Consider the following 24,449-nt stretch of genomic DNA (forward strand, 5'->3'; position numbering starts at 1 on the left):
CTTTTATTTGATAGTTATTTGTCATGTGATGGGATATAGCCACCAATGTGATTGATAAGCTTAACTTTATTGATTGGGTTAATTCATATCTGTATTGGAAGGTCTAATAAAAGGTGGCTGGAAAGAATGAGGTAATACATCCGCTATACAATGGACACTTGGTTTAAACAAAGGGCTGTAAGATTTAGTGTTTAAAGTTGTTATTTTAACATAGCTGCTATCTAAAAACCTTGAGTTCCTAGCACTAATTGTTCATTCTTAGTGGCTCAGCCTGTATTCCTGTGGCTAACATTTCACTTATCTTCTTAGAGCTTGTTATATTTGGTGCATCTGAAAATTCCTAGCTCCTGATTGCTTTTAGGTGAATTAGTGATATTGTTTTATACCAAAAAGATATGTGGGTTAGGGTACTAAACTGGACCTTCAGGTTTTCTCCTACAAAATGTCATTTCCAGATTGTAGGAGATTGATATTTTTATTAGATATTGAAGAAGGTACATAAACAATCATAAAAAGAAACAAAAAGAAGGGATAAAAAAGCAAAATAGAGATAAATAGACAGGGATTTATAAATATCATGAGTGTTTTAGTTTTCTTTTTTTATATATGTAACTTTTATTAAAAGTTTTAAGAACAGTAATAAGAACTACAACAAACTAAATTAGAACAGAAAAAGTGAGAAAGAAAGAACATAAAAAGCTAAAAATGCAGTAAGAAATGAAAATAAAAGAAAGCAAGAGCAAGATATAAAGAAACATATAAAGACATAAAGAAGTGGCTTCCGATATGCTTCCCAGCAGTTATAAGTACAATTATATTTTAACATCTCTCTCTAAAATTACATCATCACTCTCTTCTTTCTATAATCTATCCTGTCTAATCATCAAAACCTTAAATCACAAGTTCATTTTTGTTTTTACGCAAAAAGTGTATAAGGGGTTTCCAGTCACCAATAAATGTAGATACTGTCTTTTCTCTAATCAAAGAAGTCAGTTTATTCATCTCAGCAAGATCTGTCTATTTCACCAGCCATTCCTTAGTGACAGCATTACTTAGTGACAGCTATCCAGGCCATCCCAGTTGTGGTTATAACCCAAGATGTTAGAGTTGTTAAGCGGGAAGCAGAGGGAGCTCTGGGTAAGGAGTGCGGGGTTGCTGCAGAGGGGTGGGGGAGGTCCAGGGAGGCCTGGCGCAGGCCGCATGTGAGTTGGGGAAAGGGGTGCTCGGTGCAGCGCAAGCTCAGAAAACCCAAGGAAAGAGAGTGGTGCATGTGATCACAGGGAGGCTGTGGAAAGAGGGTGCAGGGTGTGTGTGAGTGCAGGGAGGCCATGGAAAGAGGGCACAGGGTGTGTGCAATCACAGGGAAGCCGTGGAAGAATGGTGTGGGGTATGTGCACCCATATATGTGATCACAGGGAGACTGTGGAAAGAGGGCATGGGGTGTGTGCACGCAAAGGGGGGAAGGAAGGCGTGGTATGTATGAGCGAAGAAAGACCAAGGGTGGGGGCGTGGAGACTGAACCCAGCAACATGCAACCTTCCTTGACTTTGTTTTGGGGAAGCCGGCAGGGAAGGTTAGAAATGGCGATTGCGTGACTGCGGGATGCTGCAACTGGTCATAAGTGCGAGCTGCCAAGCCCCTGAATTTTAATCACATGACCACAGGAGCACTGCAACAGCTATAACTTTGAGGACTGATCATAAATACTATTCGTTCAGTGCCATTGTAACTTTGCACGGTTGCTGATGAATGGTTGTTAAGTGAGGACTACCTGCATAAAGGTTAAACAAAATTGGAGCGAGGATACAACCCTGACTCCTTTACTCATTGAGATTTCTTTTGCAAAATGGCCCTGTATGGAACACACACTTCTATTCTTGAGTTATCATGAGGCCTTTGCAAAACTAAAAGCAAATATCAGTGGAGAATTTCTTTAGCCTATGGCATAATTTATTCCTGGGGACTGCATCAAAGGCAGACTTAAAATCTATGAAGGCAGCATACAGTGCTGATCTACAGCTAGCAGTATATTTTTCAACCAGAAATTGTTGTATCAGAACTTGGTTTGTATGGGAGCATCCTTCTCTAAAGCGAGCCTGTTCTGCCAAAATATATTCCTCCTCAACCCAGTCCACTAACTTTACTCTTAAATGAATTGCATACATTTTGCTAATTATATTCAGTAAACTGATGGAACATTTCTTTTGCCTTTCTTACAAATAGGGACAATTATCCCCAGCCTCCATTCTCATGGAAATCTTGCAGTACTGCCAATGTATGTAAAAAGGTGAAGCTAGTACCCAGATTGTAACAATTTAAAGTCACTATTGTGTCTCCACATTTTTGATCTGGAAGTCTATTTAGTCGTAAAACTCTTGGATTATGATCTGCATAGGAGTTGCCACCTCTATAAGATTGGTTAATGTAAGTTAGAAATCTAATACATGTCTAACCTTGAATAAATTTAATGAATGGAAGAATAATACAGGTAGTCCTTGGGTTATGACAGCAATTGGGACTGGGGTTGCCTTTGCATTTAGTACTCACCATTGGTTCCTCATCAGATTGAAAAGGTAAACTAAGTGGGGTACCACAAAGAACAGTTCTAAATTGTGTACTCTTCAGTAATTTATTACTTGAATGAAAAAGAGGGAATCCTTATCAAATTTGCAAGTGGCAAAACATGGGTATGATAGCCAATGATGAAACATGAAAACAGAAATAAAATGCAAAATTATCTGAATAAATTAGCAGATTGAATTTAGAAAATTTTTTTTACTAGAGCAGTTTGACTACAGAAAAATCTGAGAAAAAATGATGGATTTTTGTTGGAGTCCTTGGTGCTCTCTGAGCCTTGTTTCCTTGCAGACGTTTCATTACCAGACTAGGCAACATCTTCAATGGGAACAGGGAGAGGGCCTTGCTCTCAGTTTATATACTGTGGCTTGCCCTGACAGTGTTGGTGGGGGTATTGTTCTCTCCTTGGGAGTTCTTCGATTGGGCTGTTGTTTGCTGCTTGGTTGATTGCCTGAGTTAATAGTTCCTTGATTAGGGTGTATTGCGCTGTTTGATGATTCATCTGGTGTTAATCCTAGTTCTGATTGCATAGCTAGGTGTTGATTGCTGGCGAGGAGGTGTACTAGTTTTTGGCTTTTCTATTGTCTCTTTTGAATGGTATGTAAATGTTTACTATGCATCTGTTGATGGTTGCTTTGTCTAAGTGCCAGGCTTCCAGGAATTCCCTGGCTTTTTTGGATTTGGCTTGGTTTAAGATGCTCAGAGTTTCCCAGTTGAATCGTTTGATGTCTAGAGAGCCATCTGATTGACATTTAATTTGCATTCCTACACTGAGCAGGAAGGACGGCGTAAAACCCCCTTCCAACTCCGTCATTCTGTGGTTCTAATTTAGCGTTTGTTGCATCAACCCCGTCTTAATGATTGAATACTGTCAACCAGACAAAAATAAAAATACTCCAAGGGTATGCGGGGAGCGTGGGTGGGGGTGTTGATGGTACCTCTATATATTTACTTGCTGGCCCCGCCCCTTTGTTTTACGCACCAATCAGATTACCGCTGGAAAGCGCTGGCCTTGTTCCTCTTGAATGACTCGAGCGATGATACCACATAGCCCCGCCCCTTGGCTTCCGCCGGTGCAATCCTGGACGTTTCGGGATATTCTTGTTTTGTGCCTACCCGATGGAGCAAAGCAACGGGGGAAACTGGCTGGGTCCAGATTTCATACGATAACTCTAGTTTTGAATCCGGTACATACCCATGTAATTTAAAAAAATCTCTTCAAAATGCAAAATGATTCAAATCAGTTGTCTTTGATAACGGAGGGAATAATAAATACTTTTCTCCTGTTTTCACTCAGTTTTAAGATAGTGTACGTATTAAGATAATGTACGGTCTTGCTCCGTTATCACACACCTTCACGGCCCTACCGTCCCGGCTGTCCGATCTCCCAACTTTTACGCTCTTCAGTGAGAGCCACCCGAGCTGGATCATGTGATCAAGACATCCGGTCACCTGTGGGCGGGAATAGGACCTTCTCTCAAATGGCAGGAGGCGTTGCTGGCGGGGTTCCGTGACGCTGAGAACGGCGAGTTTGGTGTGAAGGCGGTGAGTTTGTGGCGTTGTGGGCGCTGAGAGACGCGCTCGTGAGGTGGGGCAGTTAACGCCTTTCCCGCCCTCTTGTCGAGAAGGAAGTGGCTGCCGGCTATGGAGAAGCGGTGCTAAAAAAAAGTGATCGAGGTGGCAGTGAGGCCTGGGCAGGCACCTTCTGAGGAACAGTGATGTTCGGATGGTACCGGTGGAGTCGCTGTAGGTGTGCAGCGCACTTTCCGAGGCGATCCTAGTTAGTGGAAGGTGGTCAATTGTCTTCCATCTGTCTCAGTCGTTGGGCTCAAAGTCCTCATGGCATTTGGGACAGCGAGACATGAGCTGTGAGCGGAAGCCTCTGCTAGCGGTGGCGTTTACAAGTTTTGGAGAGAGCTGATTCCAGAACAATTTCTGGGCCCGTTCTTGCCTCCCCTGCCCACCGCCTGGGGATCCTACTTGGCGGGATACCAGTGACGGAGTCGCTGCTGGCGACAGCTCATGTTGGGCAGTGTGAGAAACTTGATGGAGGTGAGTTTATTTCCATTATTCCCCTGTAGCAGCCTCCTTGTAAATTTGTTTCTCCCCTCTTCATCACAGTAAAGGCAGGCTTGCATGCTTCTAGTATACAGAGTAACATTGCTTATTTTGACAAGAGTTTAATGAGTGGTTGTTGCTGCTCTAATACTATGTAGAACTTTTCATCTACCTAGGATAGTGGGGATAAGTTCACAATCTAGCTTTCCTGAGTTGTTCATTGTGGATTACACTTTATTTTGTACTTGTACAGTTTTTCAGTTTTATTCTCACAATCTCCGTATACAGGAATTTGAGGGTTGCCCAGGGAAGATGGTGACCTGTCAAGTGTTTAAGCACAGATTTGAACTCATCTTTCTGTAGTATCTAATTGCTTGATGAACCTGCCCTGACAGCCTAGTTTTATGGAAATTTACTTGGAGCATATGTAGCACTGTTTGGGGGGGTGTTTAAAATTACACCTATTAAAACTGAATTATATATGTAAAGTCACTCTATGCAGTGGGATTTACTTTCCACATGGACCTGGAGAGATTTAACAGAGATTGCCAGCCCTTGCAAATTAGATTGGGAAGTTGAAAAACATCCTGGAGGAAGGCAGCAGCAAACCACTTCTGTATTGCTGCCAAAAATAGTACATGGTTTGTGTCCACGTAGTCACTAGTGATCAAGCTTGATTAGAGAGGTTTTATGTTTAAACAAAATAACATTGCACATTTAGTCAATTACAGATTTTGTCTCATGTTATGTGTACATGTATGGATGGCAGAATCCATTTATGTAACTAGACTCCCGATTTTATCTAATTCTGAACTTGTTGACCCTCATTTTTTATTTGTATTTAAAGTATATTTTTCATGTGAGCACAGCCCATGAGAGCTTATTTGCATTATTTAGCCACCTAACCTTATTTCTCTGTCCCATTTTTCAGATCATCCCAGACAAATGGGATATTTCTTGAAAACCTCAAATGATGGAACACGCACAGCTTCAGGAAGCAGGCTGTTCCACTGCTTAAGAACTTTCTAAGGCCATTTTCTGAAATTTAATATTACACTTATCAATCTTTCATTTATTTTTAACCATGTTTTAGTGCAGAATAGATTATATCTAATTTTGATAAGAGTATTTGTTTGTATTTGCAGTCTTGCCAATATAACTCACTTATTTAAATAGTGTAACCCTTAAGCTGTAGGAACTTTTATTTTTTTGCACTACAGTACTAAATTGTGAATTGTACATTATTTATGGGGAAAAACATTTAAGTTCATTCTTGGTTTTTCCACAATTTCCAATATCACTCTATACAAATTTTGACTGGTTGAAAGATTCAAGGCACAAATATAATTACAATACAAATTATTAATTAATTTAAAAGTCTGTAAAAAGAATAATTAAATTATCATTTGTGATTTCACCAGTGTGAATACGATTTTGGAAATACATTTTCTTCTGCCTGTGCTGTATTTTATTTTAGTTAATTGTGTACGTGTGCGTAACAGGATTGTATTTCATGTTAAAAATTATTTGGTTTTCTTGTCTGTTATAAATTTTGGGTCAGATAGCTGAAAGAAGAAGGTCCTTGAGAGCCCATTGAGACCCACAGTCTAAATCAGCCTTTCTCAACCTTTTGACCCTGGAGGAAGCCTTGAAATATTTTTCAGGCCTCGGGGAACCCCTGCACATTCAGTCTCAAATGTAGGCCAGAAGTTAAAAAATTATTATATTTGTTTCATGGCCAGCATATATGCATTAACAGTGTTCTTAAACCAAAAATAAAGAATGAAACTTACCTCTTTAATGTGAAGTTGCCCGAATTTGAAATATTTTTTTAAATAAATAATCTCCCAGGGAACATCTAGTGCCCTGTCGTGGAACCCTAGGGTTCCACAGAACCCTTGTTGAGAAACCCTGGTCTAAATTCATGTAAATTAAAGAGTGATTTGAGAAAAAATAATGACTGAAATGGAAGATTAAAAATTGGGGGTTGAGAAAATAGATTTTTGCTAATACCACAGTATTTTAAAGAATTGATATATGATTTATCTGTTTTTTTAGTGCCTTTAAATGCAGGGTGTTCTTTTAATACCAGGCATCAATCTGTTTTTTTTTTTAATAAAAACATATTTTCTAGTACACATGCTTACTGTTTAGTAATCAAAAATATTATTTGGTTTAAGGTGAGAGTTTACAATACAGGACAGTAACCTTTTCAGAATAGGGATGCCATCGTGTAATTTTTTGTTTTTTGATTATGTTGGTATAGGTGCTTAAATAAAATTGTAAAAATTAAGTCTTTTGAAATTAGATTTTGCAAGTTTTTGGGTATTGGGGATTCTGAGGACTATAAGATTATCACAGATTCTTTGGCACCCATATATGCTGTTTGCAATCTGAGTTTGACATACTTGCAATTTTTATCACTGGTTCAAAAACCAAGATTAATAAAACAAACTTACCAAGAAAATTGCGATTTAGAATAAGGCATTTAAATTCTAGGGACATGTAAATGTTTAGAATTTAAAACATTATGAGTTCAAAATTGGTTGTTTTGAACTTACTGGAAGTTTTCTAATCATTTCAAAATATTTCAAGATTAAAACAATTCTATTTTCAGTTCAAAACAAGTGCTTTAAGCTTGGATCACTTCTGGAATGATCAGAACAGCATCATAGCAATTCTACTTACGTTGGAACAGAATTTATTTTTATGTTTTGCATTCAGAATGTTTAGCATAGTACTACTAAAATTCTGAGCTGTATGAATATTATGATGGCTTTTACAAATTAGGCTCCATTTAATATTTTGCCTAATTGCCTAATATTGCCTAATATTTTGATCTTTCAGTTTGTTCAGGAGGGCACTCAAGCAGACATTGAACTGACAAGGCATAGTTCTTCCACAAAATTTGACATACCATAATAAATGTGCTGCTTTATGGATTTCAGAAAGAGGCAATCTCATTTTTTCCCTATAATCTGAAATCTTATACCCTTGTTACTGTAGTGGAAGGAAGGTTCAGTGCCTTGCATCTTATTGGTCACCATCAGCATAATGGAAGTAAAAAACAAATTTAAGTTTCTGTTCAAACAGCCACAGTTCAGGACAGCTCAAGCCAGCCTTGAAGTAGGTTTGTGTCCTTTCTTGGAGAGAGAAAAAGGATGGAGACAAAAATGAAGAAAGCACTCTATCTGGAACTTGATAGAGTTTATAACTCAGAAGAAGTACTAAATATTTAAATTCCCTACACTGGTGACATATCTGCAAAATTCATTGATTCAAGAAAGGAACATTCAAGAGAATTCCAGAATTTTTCATCTCTCCCTGGAAGATGCTGTTCTGGTGTGATTCACTGGTTTCTGGAAGCAAATTTTCCAAGCTGGAAGCAGTCAAAAGTGAAGGATCCAGCCCCAAAACAAGGTTCCTTCATCCAGAACAACTTGAACCACTTCTGGTTGGGGAATTTATTTGTGGAAACCTCTGAATTGCCCTGGAATGACATGGGTCATGAGGAGGTTCAACATAAAACAGAACGTGAAACAGCTGTGCAAGAATTGTACAGCGACCTGAATGTGGGGTGCTCTGCATAATAAGATATTACTACACTGACTTATGGGGGAGGCAAGAAGACTGAACCTTTTTTTTTTAATCTGTTCATTTGTGTCCGATTCTTGGAGAATGCCTGTATAAGTCCCTGCAGTTTTCTTGGCAAGTTTTTTTGGAAGTGGTTTGTCATTGCCTTCTTCCTAGGCCTGAGAGAAGTTGACTGGCCTAAGGTCACCCAGCTGGCTTTGTGACCAAGACAGGACTAGAACTCACGTTCTCCAGGTTTCTAGCCTGGCGCCTTAACCACTACACCAAACTGGCTCTCTAATAAGACCCTTCATGGTATTGTTTCCACTCCCTTCTGCTAATTTCTGGCAAGGTAGGTTGTATTGCAGGAAATATTTGTTACTGAAATTGGCTGGAGGGGAAGTGCCGTTGTCAAGGTCCTCTCATTGTAATGACCTTAATGATAAACTCCTGTCCTCCAGCCAATTTCTTTTAGTAGTTACCCAGCTCCACACATATAAATACAAACTAGTGTCAATATGGTTTCATTCATTGGCATGAAAGAAACATTAATTTGGTGAACAGTTCCTTCTTGTCAAGCCACATGTAGACAGCCTGCCTTACTTCTTTATTGCTGCATTCAGGAAAAAAAAAATTCTTACTTCTGTAATGAAACAATAATTTATTGGTATGACAGAATGCAAGTAAAAGATTAACTGAACACTTCTTTATAGGGAAGGCAGCCAGAAACCTGAGAACTTGGAAATACAGAGGGCATTAACAGAGGAGACAAGCATGCACAGTTAGAGAGAGAAAAATAGGGAAAAGAATGAGATAACCAGTATGCATAAAACAAAAGAAGAGAGACCTGTTTGTCAAAGTGAATGATTGTTTTTGTAATTAAGTATGCTAAATCATTTTTTAAGGGAAACAAAGTATATCATTTACCTATGTGTTACTATAAATAAATTTTTAATTGTTTATAATTAGCTGGATCTCTGAGAGAGAATAAAGTATCTCCCCACCCTCCCTTATGATACTACATTACTAGTAAAAGAAAGTTCATCATTTTGGAGTGATAACAGCAAGACTTTAAGGTATATTTATCCCCCAAACTTAAAAGAAATTATGCTACTTCTGACCAAACATATCCACAACATCCAACTGTGAAGGTGCAAGCACACTACTTCACATGTATAGCAATATTTTGCACAGATTAAAACAGCTGAACAGTGGTAAGCTGAAATTTGCTGTTATATCTCTGTCTACCATGTGCCCAGGGTCATCTGCAGAATGACAAAAGCAGTGTTATGGCATTGTGCTGCAAGCATCTCCCTTCTGGATGGATATGTGACATTGTGATACACATAGAAAAAGAGTGGGGCTTGCATGACAACACTCCCCTTTGTCCCCTTGGACTCCACTGCATGGACCCTTCAGAGGTAACAGCTTACTATTGCTCAGCTATTCATTTAGCCCCTGCAAAAGCTTCTCTCCAAAAGCTCTCCAGAATTTTAAAAAAAGCACTTAAGTCAAAGGCCCAGAATGTGATCTTACAAAATACAGTAGGGAGGAGAGGGGTGTCCAGGACCAAAATATATTGCCTTGCATATTAAAACAATATTGATCAATTTCACATCTGTTGATATGCATATAATAGTTTACAAAAGAAAAAGCAACAAAAAATTAAATTGGGAATTTTTAAAAAGTAAAGTTGACTAATAAAACTGAAGAAGGTATTAACATTACAGTGGAATAAATAATTGGGGATGTATACAAAAGATAAAATATGTTTAGTTTCAGGCTTGGAACATAATAGCTGAATGTGAAACATTCAGTTGGAATGTTTTCAATTTGCTGTGGTCCAGTAGAACAAAAAGATTTCAATTGTACTATATTCCATTGGAACAAAACTCAGAATAGTTTGTTTCAGCCATAGGAGCTTGCTATGCACAAGGAGAACTTGCTATAGCCCTTGCCTCCTTGTCTTTCATCTGTAAGATTAAGCTGGGTGGCAGTAATGCTGATGCCTTACAGGTAGTCCTTGCTTAACAACCATTCGTTCAGCAACCATTCAAAGTTACAGCAGCACTGAACGAATGGTACTTGCACCCGGTCACTGAAGTTATGGCCGTTGCAGTGCCCCTGCAGTCGAGTGATCAAAATTTTGGTGCTTGGCAGCTTGCTTGCCCTTACATCCATAGGGGCACTTCATTTCTGTGAGTCACCCAGAGTTGCTTAAGATGGGCGACCATATAAATCTTTTAAATAAATAAAATAAACTCCCCCTGCCTATTTCCCCCCATTTCTGCCCTTTTGGCCGCCCTGCACAGCGACACTTCTTGGCAGCGGTGGCAGCACCAACAGTGCTGGGGCTGAAGTAGAGGCCCAGGGCCTTCAACAGTCTCAGCTGGCTGCCGCTACCCCCAGGCCTCTACTCCAGCATCGCCACCACTGCCAGGGAGTGCCACCTCAAACCCTGCGCTGTGGCCAGCTGCCCCCACCACTCTGCACCCCACTGGCCCTGCCACACTCAGTTGACCTTTGCTGTCTTCTTCCTGCTGCTGACAAGACATGCCTGCCCTGACGCTATGCGAAGCAGCTGCTGGCCATGCCAGGCCTTCTTCCCGAGGCCACATGCACCATTCTTGCGATGCTCGTAAGTTTTCATGATGCTAAAGGAGTTCTCGCGATGCTGAAAAAATACAAAAAAAGGAAAAAAAGTGAAAAAAAAAAATAGAAGTAATTTCCTCCTTCATCCCAGCAAGTAAAGATAATTTTAATAGTTTATCACCATCTCTAAGTACAGCTTAGTCTCTCTTCACCCCATAGCTCATCTCTTACAGAAAAAACAAAATCCAAATGCTTCATCAATCATTCTTTGTCAGCAAAAGTCCAGTAAGAGTAACCGGATATAACTATTTTTCTCTCTTAGCCCTGATCGAATAAGCTGACCTTGTATTCCTTCCCTGAGTTTTCAAGAATCTTATTTTGTAATCCCTTCAAAAAGAGTCCTAGAGCTAGTTTTCTGTTCATCTGTTTTTTAAGCCAAAATATTTCAGAATTTTAACAGATTTCTTTTGTATATCCAATAAGTAAAGTTTGTCCTTGTTTGTAACTTCTAATAAAGTCCTTCAAGACCTTAACAGAGTTCTTTTGTATATCCAGTAAGAAAAAGTTATCCAAATCAGTTTCCTGGGTCAGTGGTTGTATGTCTCCTTTAGAGAATAAGTCTTCCATCAGATCCATTTGTGTGTTCTTATCTTTCTCCATATCCTCCTCACTGCTTATCACATTTAAGTCTACCTTCAAAATAATTTCAAAATTACCAATTGCAACTTGTTCTTGTTTTGTAACTTCATTATGACATGCTCTGTCCATCTTATCAAGAAATTTGTCTATCTTATCAAGTTTGGCAGACCAATAGTCAAAAAATTTGTTACAGATTTCTGCTCCATTCTTTTCTTTATCCTCTGGCTCCCTCTAGTATCCAACCTTCAAGGTCCCCTTATATTTCAAATCAATCGCAATTTGCCATGGGAAAATTTCTTCTAATTAATTAAAAGCTATGATTCCAAATCCATATTCTAAGCACCCTTTTGCTGCTTAATCCAAAAGATCATATATTTCCAATTTACACCTGCTTTACAAGTGTGAGCTTGATGGAATCCCAACTCCTAGCCCTCAACTCATAAGCCAAGCGCAAAGTGGCAGTTCCTGCAGCTTACTCACAAGAAGCTGCTGTACAGAGTCAAGTGGATAATCTCAATGATCTCTCCTTCCTCCAGAGAGATTTTGCCAGCCCAGATCCAGCATCCAGCCTCAATTCTCATAAATGCAGTCCCGCTACCAGCAGGACATCAGCTCACCTTGGCGCTTACAGGAAGTCTCTCAGCAGTTAGCAGGCTTTTTTATTGTCTCCAAAGTTTTGCAGTCACTGTTTGAGTGATGACCTATTTCCATCTTGAGAGGGAAGCTCCCTTGTGAGATTGTAGACTCAAAATATTTAAGAGAAGGTAAAAATAATCACATATTTCAAAATGAAAGTGACACCACAAGCAGTAACTAATGCAATGCATGTGAGTACGGATGTGGTATTTAGGCAGAATAATTTATAAGCAGCAGTGGGAATTTCAGTGGAAGAAAAACATTAAATTTTCAGTGAATATTAGAGAAAACTGGTACAAGATATTTTACCAATGGCACATTATTCGAGTATTGATTGCTAAAATTGATAGCTTATTTTCTAGAAATTGTTGGAAATGTAATAAGCTGGATCATTTTTCCATATTTTGTGGTAATGCTGTAAAGCTTCAATTTTGGAAAACAATTTGTAACAGAACGAAACTAATTCTAAAAATTGAATTTCCTTTTCAACCTGACTTCTCTCTATTAAATATCACTAAACTTTATATTCTGATGAAGCATACTGAATTAGTATTGTATATGGTAACTGCTGCAAAGATGCAGTACATGCTTCACTGAAAAATATATACAATTCCCTCTACAGAAGAATGGCAAATCAAGTTGAAGGAGAATACTGTACTTCAATGTCTAAATTAACCATGTTTGAAAAGCAAAAGTGACTGAGAATTTAACTCAACATTGAAAACCATTTCTGGACTATAATTTCATACATAGGCTTATACCACGTAAAAAATGTGGGTCCACAGGAGTCTGTCAACAGATTTTTACTGACTAGATAGTTTGTTGTTTATTCGTTTAGTCACTTCCGACTCTTTGTGACTTCATGGACCAGCCCACGCCAGAGCTTCCTGTCGGTCGTCAACACCCCCAGCTCCCCCAGGGACAAGTCCGTCACCTCTAGAATATCATCCATCCACCTTGCCCTTGGTCGGCCCCTCTTCCTTTTGCCTTCCAGTCTCCCTAGCATCAGCATCTTCTCCAGGCTGTCCTGTCTTCTCATTATGTGGCCAAAGTATTTCAGTTTTGCCTTTAATATCATTCCCTCAAGTGAGCAGTCTGGCTTTATTTCCTGGAGGATGGACTGGTTTGATCTTCTTGCAGTCCAAGGCACTCTTAGAATTTTCCTCCAACACCACAGTTCAAAAGCATCGATCTTCCTTCGCTCAGCCTTCCTTATGGTCCAGCTCTCGCAGCCATATGTTACTACGGGGAACACCATTGCTTTAACTATGCGGGCCTTTGTTGTCAGTGTGATGTCTCTGCTCTTAACTATTTTATTGAGATTTGTCATTGCTCTTCTCCCAAGGATTAAGCGTCTTCTGATTTCCTGACTGCAGTCAGCATCTGCAGTAATCTTTGCACCTAGGAATACAAAGTCTTTCACTGCCTCTACATTTTCTCCCTCTATTTGCCAGTTATCAATCAAGCTGGTTGCCATAATCTTGGTTTTTTTGAGGTTTAGCTGCAAACCAGCACTTTTGCACTTTCTTCTTTCACCTCCATCATAAGGCTCCTCAGTTCCTCTTCGCTTTCAGCCATCAAAGTGGTATCATCTGCATATCTGAGATTGTTAATGTTTCTTCCAGAGATTTTAACTCCAGCCTTGGATTCCTCAAGGCCAGCTTGTTGCATGATGTGTTCTGCATACAAGTTGAATAGGTAGGGTGAGAGTATACAGCCCTGCCGTACTCCTTTCCCAATCTTAAACCAGTCCGTTGTTCCATGGTCTGTTCTTACTGTTGCTACTTGGTGGTTATACAGATTCTTCAGGAGGCATACAAGATGACTTGGTATCCCCATACCACTAAGAACTTGCCACAATTTGTTATGGTCCACACAGTCAAAGGCTTTAGAATAGTCAATAAAACAGAAATAGATGTTTTTCTGAAACTCCCTGGCTTTTTCCATTATCCAGCGGATATTGGCAATTTGGTCCCTAGTTCCTCTGCCTTTTCTAAACCCTTCTTGTACATCTGGCAATTCTCGCTCCATGAACTGCTGAAGTCTACCTTGCAGGATCTTGAGCATTACCTTACTGGCATGTGAAATGAGTGCCACTGTTCGATAGTTTGAACAGTGTTTAGTGTTTCCCTTTTTTGGTATGGGGATATAAGTTGATTTTTTCCAGTCTGATGGCCATTCTTGTGTTTTCCAAATTTGCTGGCATATAGCATGCATTACCTTGACAGCATCATCTTGCAAGATTTTGAACAGTTCAGCTGGGATGCCGTCATCTCCTGCTGCCTTGTTATTAGCAATGCTTCTTAAGGCCCACTCAACCTCACTCTTCAGGATGTCTGGCTCTAGCTCACTGACCACACCGTCAAAGCTATCCCCGATATTGTTATCCTTCCTATACAGGTCTTCTGTGTATTCTTGCCACCTTTTCTTGATCTCTTCTTCTTCTGTTAGGTCCTTGCCATCTTTGTTTTTGATCATACTGGTTTTTGCCTGGAATTTACCTCCAATGTTTCTAATTTTCTGGAAGAGGTCTCTTGTCCTTCCTATTCTATTGTCTTCTTCCACTTCCGCGCATTGCTTGTTTAAAAATAATTCCTTATCTCTTCTGGCTAACCTCTGGAATTTTGCATTTAATTGGGCATATCTCCCCCTATCACTGTTGCCTTTTGCTTTCCTTCTTTCTTGGGCTACTTCTAGTGTCTCAGCACACAGCCATTTTGCCTTCTTGGTTTTCTCTTTCTTTGGGATGTATTTTGTTGCCGCCTCCTGAACAATGCTGCCAACTTCTGTCCAGAGTTCTTCTGGGACCCTATCTACTAAGTCCAGTCCCTTAAATTGATTCTTCACCTCCACTGCATTTCCTTAGGAATATTAGTGAGCTCATATCTAGCTGATCTGTGGGTCTTCCCTAATCTCTTTAGTCTGATCCTAAATTGTGCAATAAGAAGTTTGTGATCTGAACTACAGTCAGCTCCAGGCCTTGTTGTTACCGACTGTATAGATGTCCGCCACCTTTGGCTGCAAAGGATGTAGTCAATCTGATTTCGGTGTTGTCCATCTGGTGAAGTCCATGTATAAAGCCGTCTCTTAGGTTGTTGGAAGAGAGTGTTTGTTATGCAGAGTGAATTGTCTTGGCAAAATTCTATCAGCCTATGTCCTGCTTAATTTTGTTCTCCCAGGCCATACTTACCTGTAATTCGAGGTGTCATTTGACTGCCCACCTTAGCATTCCAGTCTCCTGTGATGAAAATAACATCTCTTTTAGGCGTGTTGTCCAGTAAGTGCTGCAGATCCTCATAGAACTGCTCTACTTCAGCTTCTTCAGCATTTGTGGTTGGGGCGTATATTTGGATCACTGTGATGTTAGATGGCTTGCCCTGAATTCGAATTGAGATCATTCTGTCGTTTTTTGGGTTGTATCCAAGCACTGCTTTAGCCACTTTACTATTAATTATGAAGGCTACTCCATTTCTTCTGTGGTCCTCTTGTCCACAGTAGTAGATCTGGTGGTCATTTGATGTGAAGTGGCCCATTCCAGTCCATTTCAGTTCACTGACGCCCAAAGTGTCTATCTTTAATCTTGACATCTCACCAATAACCACATCCAATTTGCCCTGGCTCATAGATCTTACATTCCAGGTTTGAATGGTGTGTTGAGCCTTAGAACATCAGATTCGCCGTTCACCACCAGCACCGTCGGCCGCTAGCCGTCCATTCGGCTTTGAGCTAGCTGCGTCATCACGTCTGGGGCTAGTTGAGCTCATCCTCTGTTCCTCCCCAGTAGCATTTTGACCATCTTCCGACCTGGGGGTCTCATCTTCCGATGGTATACTGACATATCTCTGGTTGTACCGATCCATTTAGTTTTCACGGCAAGAATACTGGGGTGGGTTGCCATTACCTTCCCCAGGGATCACATTTAGTCTGACCTCTCTGTCATGACCTTCCCGTCTTGGGTGGCCTTTCACGGTTTAGCTCATGGCATCATTGAGGTGCTCAAGCTCCAGCACCACAACAAGGTAACGATCCTTTGCTGACTAGATAGACATTACTGTAATTTCTTATTTTTCTTCACATTTTATACTCTTGTTGAGACTTGTATACTAATTTATAGTTTTTTAATTGCATAAGAGATTTATTTTAGAAATTTATCAGGCTGCCTGGTTCTACAACGAGTGGGTGGTGTACAATAAAAACGATCATATGATATAATATAAAAACCAACAACACCCAAATGCCAGAAGAAAAACAATTAAAAGACAAACACATAGGACCCAACACCCACTGAGGAAGAGCCTAGGGGAAAAGCAGATTTTCAGAGCAATTTTGAACACAGCCAGGTTGTGGGCCAGATGTATCTCTGGAGGGGGGCTGTTCCAGAAGGAAGGTGCTGTGACAGAGAAGGCACATTTCCTAGGTTCCATCAGGTGACACTGATTAATAGATTGGACCCAGAGCATGCTAACGTTGCCTGAGTAGGTCAGGGAGAAGCCACGGTAGATGGTCCTTTAGATAACTAGGCCCTATGTCATTAACTATGTAATGTTATGTAAGTGTAATGTAATGTAATATAAACTAATGCTATACTGAAAATTCTTCTCTAACATATTCAATTTTATTCAGTTTCATGAAGTTTGTAAGGTTCTTGTGCATTCATTATGTCTTTTTTTTTGTTCTGTTTTGTCTCCTTTTTCTGTTCTTGTTTGTCTTTTTTCCTCTTTAAAAGGTGTAATGACAGTACATGTGTGTAACAAGAGTGGGCAATTTTTGACTCTAAATGTTGCTGGCCATACTGATTAAAATTTAGCTACATTTGGAAACATCTCATTTTTCCTTATTTACAGCATATAAAAACAAGTAAATTATTTCTGATCTATAAATTAGGGCTTCCATTCACTGAATAATTGTGGATTTATGAGAACATATTTTTATATTAATTTTATTAAAATTACAATTACAACAATAAAAACTAATATAAAATTAAAAAAATTAAAAAAGAAAAAGAAAAAGAAAAAAGAAAAGGTGCAGAAAAGAAAGAAAAAAGAAAAAAAGAGAAAAAATAGAGAAAAGAAAAAATGAGAATACAGTAAAGAAAAAATATATAAAGAAGTGACTTTCCCCTTCATCACAAATATAAACAATTTTAGTAACTTACCACCTTCTCTTAAAATACAACAAATGATTTCTTCTTCCCATATCCCATCTCTTATCGATAAACAAATCCATAAATCCTTCTCATTTCAGTCCTAATGTCAGCAGATGTCCATTAAGGGTTACCAGAGATATCAACATATTTATTTTAGCCTTGATCAAATAAATCAACTTTATATTCCTTCCTTTTACTTATAACAATCTTGATCGTTAGTCCCTTCAGTAGTGTTGTAGAACTTGATCTCTTTTCATTTTTTTTCTTTGTCCCATCTCACAAAATTCTTCAAAACTTTAACAAGCCTCTTTTGTAAATCCAATATAAGAAAATTATCCAGGTCACTCTCTTGGTTTGTTAATTGTATATCCCTTTTAATTATTAAGACATCAGCCGGTTTCCTTTGTATGTCCAGTGTAACATCTTTTTCTTGTAGCCTATCATTTTAAAATCCATTTTCAAATCAGTCTCGATCTTGTCAGGTAGAACTTGTTCCTCTTCCATAACATCCTTTAAACACAGTCTATCTATAGAGGCAGACACTCTTACAATTAACTTCTGGGTCCATTGCTATGTCCAATGTTAAAATATTTTGCTTCATTCTGTAATAGTAAGTGGAGTTTGAGTGTTCTTCTCCTTTAATTGTAATCTTTAGTTCCCTCTACTTCCCTCTAGTGTCCAATTTTTAAAGTCTTATTTATTTATTTATTTATTTATTTATTTATTTATTTATTTATAATTCAAAGCAAAAGCATTTTCCCATGGGAAGGATTCTTTATAATTAATTCCAAAATCTTATTTCAAATTTATCTGGACCCTTAGTCTGTTTAAAATTTTGATTTTAATCACCCTTTTGCTGTTTATTCCCCCCTCCCATTTTTTTTAAGTTCTTGAACTTGTAGTTTAGAGAACCAGTTTGGTGTAGCGGTTAAGGCATCAGGCTAGAAGCTGGGAGACTGTGAGTTCTAGTCCTTCCTTTGGCACAAAGCCAGCCGGGTAGCCTTGGGCCAGTCATTCTCTCTCAGCCCTAGGAAGGAGGCAATGGCAAACCACTTATGAAAAACCTTGCCAAGAAAACTGCAGGGACTTGTACAGGCAGTCTCCGAGAATCAGACACGATTGAACAGAAAATAAACCTTGTAGTTAAAACTTACTTCACTAAGGATTGAAGGAAACACCCAGCGCTGTGCTGTAAAACTTGTTCATCCAAAGTTTCCTAATAACTGAAAAGCAGTTAACAAGCAATTTCTGCAAGTGATTTCTGAAAGTGAAGTATGCGAACTTAGTGTCCTTTCAAAGGCGCCGACTGTGGTTTGAGCAAGATGGTTATTCCCTCAACTCCCAGAGCTTTAAACCCGCTGGAGACCGCTATCTTGTGGTCTCCCTGTGAGGAGCAAATGTCTGGAGCATTTGTGGGCAATCTCAAGTCCTCTCCTTGTCCAGAGAAGAATTATTGAAGAGCCGGTCTACTCATTGGCTCTTCATTCTGCCACATGCATCAGCTCCACTTTTTGTGGAGCCATCTTCAGTCCGCCATTTCTTCCCTGGAAGTCCAAAATCACATTTTAATCATTGAATTTCACTATGAAGTTACAGTTCATTTTACTTTGAGTAGTTATTAATATTGAGAATGGCCTTGTCATGTTGATTAAAGTTCACATTCACAGTAAGACTGGAGTGCCTGTACTTCAAGCAGTTCCCATTGTCAAAGGATTTTTCTGTAATATGTAAAAATTGGAGACATTTTAATTCATCTTGTATTTTGAGTATAATGTTTAATTCTTTCAATCCATTAATATTTTTTCCCATAGATGCAGAATATGATGGCAAATGTGGAATCAAAGAAGTGCCATTAAATCAAATATAAAAAGAAATATATATTAAAGTTAAAAGTGCCATGAGGAAATTTGCATATTGCAAGGTGGTCCTTGCCACTTCATTGGTTTGGGTCCTTTTGGATATGTTTTTGTTACTTTACTTCAGTGAATGCAACAAATGTGATGAAAAAAAAGAGCGGGGACTTCCACCAGGAGATGGTAAGTATTATCTTAGTTACAGCTTTCAGGGTCCAGGGGAAAAAAAAGAAGCTTGGATGGACAGTGATTCAGATTGAATTTGCCTTCAGATGAAATATTAATGTAAGATGATTGAACTGATAAGAGAAAAGCACATTTGCTTTCATTAAAAGTGATTTAGACTAGAATAACTCTGAGGTAAATCTCCCCCAACCATATTGTATCACAAACTTAATTTCATTTTTTTTCGAAAGCAATTTAGCATGCATGGCAGTTGTTTAAGAAATGAAAAACAGGCTTGGATATGTAGAAGTAGATTTTTTAATACAGGCTGTAATTTGTTGCAAAGCTGTCAGAGACTGCTGCTTTGCTGCAGTGGATCTGTTACTGTATGTCTTTCTGGTGCTTGAGGAAGGGGAGGAAAAAAATGAGCTTTGCAGAGACAATTTTAGTTTGAATTTTAGCTTTTAAGTTAAGGAAAAATGGAAATTTAAACAGTATTCTGAACAATTTTTATTTATATCTTAATGGTAATTTAGATGGCTATGTTTTTAGTGTTATTTTATTGTAAACCGCTCAGTCCCCCATTGGGGGAGATGGGCAGTGACATAAATTTAATTAATTAATTAATTAATTAATAAACAAGCAAGCAAGCTAGCTAGTTGTTGATGAATGTACGATTCAAGCTATTTGCCAATAACAGCCAGTGAGGTTTTTACTTGTGGATGCTGAAGTGGGAAGCCAAATGGAAAGAAAGCAATTTCTTCCCTTTTTTCCCCTTTGTCTTCCCAGTAATGGTGGATGATTTAAGCACTGAGAAGCTAAAATATTTACTGGAGGCTGTTGTGACTTAATTTTAATTGTTGTTCTCTTGTTTCAGTGCTCATGCTCAAAAGATGCCTAACTGCTTGCCAAAATTTTTACTATACTGTGATGGGGAAACGGGTGTCTGGGAAGTTCTGTCACAATTTTTGATATACTGGAGAACAGCTTCAGCGCAAACATGAGATTTTTATAATTTATTGTTGTATAAGAGCTCGGCTAAATAAAAAATCTAGGATTGGCATCTGGTATTTAGTAGGGGCAATGCCAGCTGAGCAGCTTTTGGGAGGGTATTACAATGTTCAATTCAAACACTAACAGATGTGTGCAGTTTTTTTGTTGTTTGTTCGTTTAGTCACTTCCGACTCTTCATGACTTCATGGATCAGCCCACGCCAGAGCTTCCTGTCGGTCGTCACCATCCCCAGCTCCCCCAAGGATGAGTCCATCACTTCTAGAATATCATCTATCCATCTTGCCCTTGGTCAGCCCCTCTTCCTTTTGCCTTTCACTTTCCCTAGCATCATCATCTTCTCCAGGGTGTCCTGTCTTCTCATTATGTAGCCAAAGTATTTCAGTTTTGCCTTTACTGTCATTCCCTCAAGTGAGCAGTCTGGCTTTATTTCCTGGAGTATGGACTGGTTTGATCTTCTTCCAGTCCAAGTGTAATGATTGCCTATCCTAACAGACTCAGAAGCAGGAGCTTAAGAATATCTGGTTTATTAAAGAATAGTATGCAAATACAGAGAAAGCTGAGAATGAGCAAAAGCGTGCCAAATACAAACTAAAAACCCTCGGTACAAACGTAATCACTCCCCTTGCCCAACCGTTTCAAATTCCCCAACCCCAGGTGCTGGTAACGAGTTCTGCTGATGTCCTGGGAAGAAAACCTTGAACACAGTAGATAACCCAAACACATTCCATTCCCCTGATAACAAACCCAGCAGAAGGAGTTCACAGCCCCCTCCTAGACAGAACACGCATCAGCAACTTAGTTTGACATGCGAAACGTTACGATGTACAATGCACATTGAAACGGTGAACATGACATACCGCCCCCCCAAAACAAAGTTAAAATATCAAGGAGCAGGCTTCAAAGGGTAAGCTAAATGAAAGCGTCTAACTAAAACAGGAGCGTTAACGTTGCGAGCCGCCACCCATTCAGGGTGCGTGAAATGCTTCCAGCGGATAAGGTACTGAAGTGTGCCACGGAGCCTGCGAGAATCAAGTACTTCTTTCACTTCAAAATGCTGCTGCCCGTCAATCATGATCGGAGCAGGTGAGGGAGGCTGGGCACGCCACTGGGAAGAATGGCTGACCGGCTTGAGCAAGCTGCAATGAAAAACAGAATGCAAACGTTTCAGATTATGAGGCAAATTCAATTTAAAAGTGACCAGATTCACAATGCCAATAATGGGGGAAGGTCCAACAAATTTTGGCGCCAATTTCTGTGCTGGTTGCATGGACTTTATGAACTTGGTGGACAGGTAGACCTGATCGCCAACTTTAAAATCAGGCTGAACATCTCTGCGCTTGTCAGCTTGCAATTTGTAAGCAGACTGGGCATCAGCCAAAGCCTGCTGAATTACCGGCCACGAGTCAGCCAGTTGAGCCGCCCAGTCAGAAGCAGAACAGGGCTGGGTAGAAGGTTGTGGCAACTCAGGGATGGGCACAAAGTCCCATCCCGAAACTACACGAAAAGGGGTGTGCCCAGTGCTCTGATGGACAGCATTGTTGTAAGCCACTTCAGCAAAAGGGAGCAAATCAACCCAATTGTCCTGTTGGTAATTTATAAATGCCCTTAAAAATTGCTCAAGGGTCGAATTTAAAACCTCTGTAGATCCGTCAGTCTCAGGATGCAACGCAGTGGACAATGCCTGCTTGGTGCCCACCAATTTCAAAAATGATTTCCAAAATTGGGAAGCAAACTGTGTCCCGCGGTCCGTGACCAAGCGGGCGGGGCTCCCGTGGAGCCTATAGATGTGAATTAGAAAAAGGTGTGCCAACTGTGGGGCAGAAGGGATAGAGGCACGTGGAATGAAATGGGCTTGCTTGGAAAAATAATCCTTTACTACCCAAATTACTGTCGTCTTCTGGCTGGGGGGAAGGTCAACAATAAAATCCATAGAAATCTCCTCCCATGGGCGGGATGGGCTCGCCACTGGCTGCAGGAGCCCTTGCTTTTTTCCTCCTTTTCGTTTTGACATGGCACACACAGTGCAGGAAGCCACATAGTCTTTTACATCACACCTCAGAGTGGGCTACCAAAACTGGCGCCTAACCAGGTGCAACGTTTTCACAAACCCAAAATGCCCAGCCACCTAATCATTATGAGAACGGGTCAGAATTTCAGCCCGTAACTGTTCAGGCACATAGAGGCGATTTTGCTTCCAAGCTAACCCACTGTCAAATGAAACGTCTCTGTTCGCCTGCAACCAAGTATCAGATTTCAGTGCTTGGAGAAACTCTTGTTGCAATTGAGAGGGAATCTGTGTCCTCCTCCCTGCTGGTACAACTGGGGTCTGAGGCAGCTGTGCCCTGGTTTGGCTGCATGTCACAGCCTGTAGACCCAGCTGTGGCTCCGTCCACACAGTACCTACAATCTCAGTTACATGAACAGAATCTTGGGGCAACCTAGAGAGAGCATCAGCAAGGAAGTTTTTCTTACCTGGAATAAACTTCAGCTGGAAATCGAAACGACTAAAAAATTGAGCCCAACGAATCTGTTTGGGACTGAGCCTCCGGGGGATGTGGAGTGCTTCTAAATTTTTATGGTCAGTCCACACCTCAAAAGGACATTTAGCCCCCTCTAAGAGGTGGCGCCATGCCTCCAAAGCTGCCTTCACTGCAAAAGCCTCCTCCTCTCAAACATGCCACCTCCTTTCGGTCTCAGAAAATTTCCTTGACAAATAAGCACAAGGCTTCAAGTGATTGTCAGAATCTTTTTGCAGCAAAAGCGCCTCAATTGAAAAAATCAGAAGCATCCACTTGAACCACAAAGGGTCACGTGGGATCTGGGTGCTGCAAAATGGGTTCAGCAGTGAAAAGGCTTTTAAGTTTTTCGAAAGCTGCCTGGCATTCCGGTGTCCAATTTAGTACTGCCCCCGGGTTCTTCACCTTGTGTGTGTCCCCCAACCCCTTTGTCCATAACAAATCAGTAAGGGGCAAGGCAATTTCAGCGAACCCCTGGATGAACTGGCGGTAATAGTTGCTAAATCTGAGGAAACTTTGTAATTGCCTTCTAGTGCGTGGGCATTCCCACCCCAATATCGCTTGAATTTTTACAGGGTCCATCTCAATTCCCTTGTCAGAAATCCTATACCCCAAATAGTCAAGTCGAGTTTTGTGAAACTCACATTTGGACAGTTTGGCATACAGTTTTGCACTCCTAAGCTTGTTGAGCACCTGCCTAATGAGGCGTTCATGCTCTTCTTCAGTCTCCGTGTAAATCAAAACATCATCCAGATACACCAATACCCCTTTAAACAAATGGTCATGTAACATTTCATTAATTAATTGCATAAACACCCTGGGTGCTCCCGCCAACCCAAAAGGCAGGACTTTGTACTGAAAGGAACCCAATGAACAATTAAAAGCAGTCTTCCACTCATCCCCCTCCTGAATGCGGATGTGGAAATAGGCTTCCCGCAAATCCAACTTGGAGAAAATTTTGCCCTTTGACAGATGGGCTAACATGTCTTTGATTAACGGCAGAGGGTACTTGTTTGATATTGAGACTGCATTTAACCCGCGGTAATCTGTACAGAGTCTTAACGTGCCATCCTTTTTGTCCCGGAACAGGACAGGGGCTCCAACTGGAGAATTCGCTGGTTCGATAAATCCCCTGGCCAAGTTTTTATCTACAAAGTCCCTGAGCGCCTCAAGCTCTTTCTGAGTCATTGCATAAATCTTCGGCTTGGGCAGTTGAGCGTTGGGGACCAGCTCTATCGCAGTCAGTTTTTCGATGAGGGAGCTGGTCCGCTTCCATCCCCCCAAACACATCAGCAAACTCCTGGTATCTATCCAGCAATCCCTCCAGAGGGGTCCCCGCGAAACTTGGGGTGGCCGCCGCAGCCCCCCCCACCGCAGCACCAGGAACTTGGTCCGCGGTAGGGGCTTGGTAAAACCCATCTGAAAAAGTTAGAGTCCTGTGCTCCCAGTTTATGTAGGGGTTCCTTTGAACCAACCATGGAATCCCTAGGATGACTAAGGGATGACCTACAGGTGCCACAACAAACTGCATCCCCTCACGGTGGCTACCTATTTGCAACGCCACCGTTCCTGTGAAATGGGTCACTGGTCCCCCCCCCCCGCTTCTGAACCATCCAATTGGGTGAAAACCATGGGTTGCTGAAGGGGAAAGCTGGGTAGGTCCAAAGCAGCAACCATGTC

General features: G+C 40.4%; 1 protein-coding gene across 2 annotated transcripts in view; it reads left to right on the forward strand.

Moving 5' to 3' along the window:
- The first annotated feature begins 4,043 nt into the window (after window positions 1-4,043).
- Window positions 4,044-24,449, forward strand: part of GALNT1 (polypeptide N-acetylgalactosaminyltransferase 1) — a 96,941-nt gene continuing 76,535 nt past the window's right edge. Inside the window, exons 1-2 of one of the 2 annotated variants that reach the window (XM_063300319.1) lie at window positions 4,044-4,629; window positions 19,033-19,257. In XM_063300319.1, coding sequence (XP_063156389.1) covers window positions 19,119-19,257 — 139 coding nt within the window. In that variant the 5' untranslated portion in view covers window positions 4,044-4,629; window positions 19,033-19,118. The remainder of the gene's footprint in view (window positions 4,630-19,032; window positions 19,258-24,449) is intronic. The other variant, XM_063300320.1, reaches the window with a different exon arrangement.

Source organism: Candoia aspera, chromosome 4 (assembly GCF_035149785.1).
Source record: "Candoia aspera isolate rCanAsp1 chromosome 4, rCanAsp1.hap2, whole genome shotgun sequence".
In the NCBI taxonomy this organism is placed as follows: Eukaryota; Metazoa; Chordata; class Lepidosauria; order Squamata; family Boidae; genus Candoia; species Candoia aspera.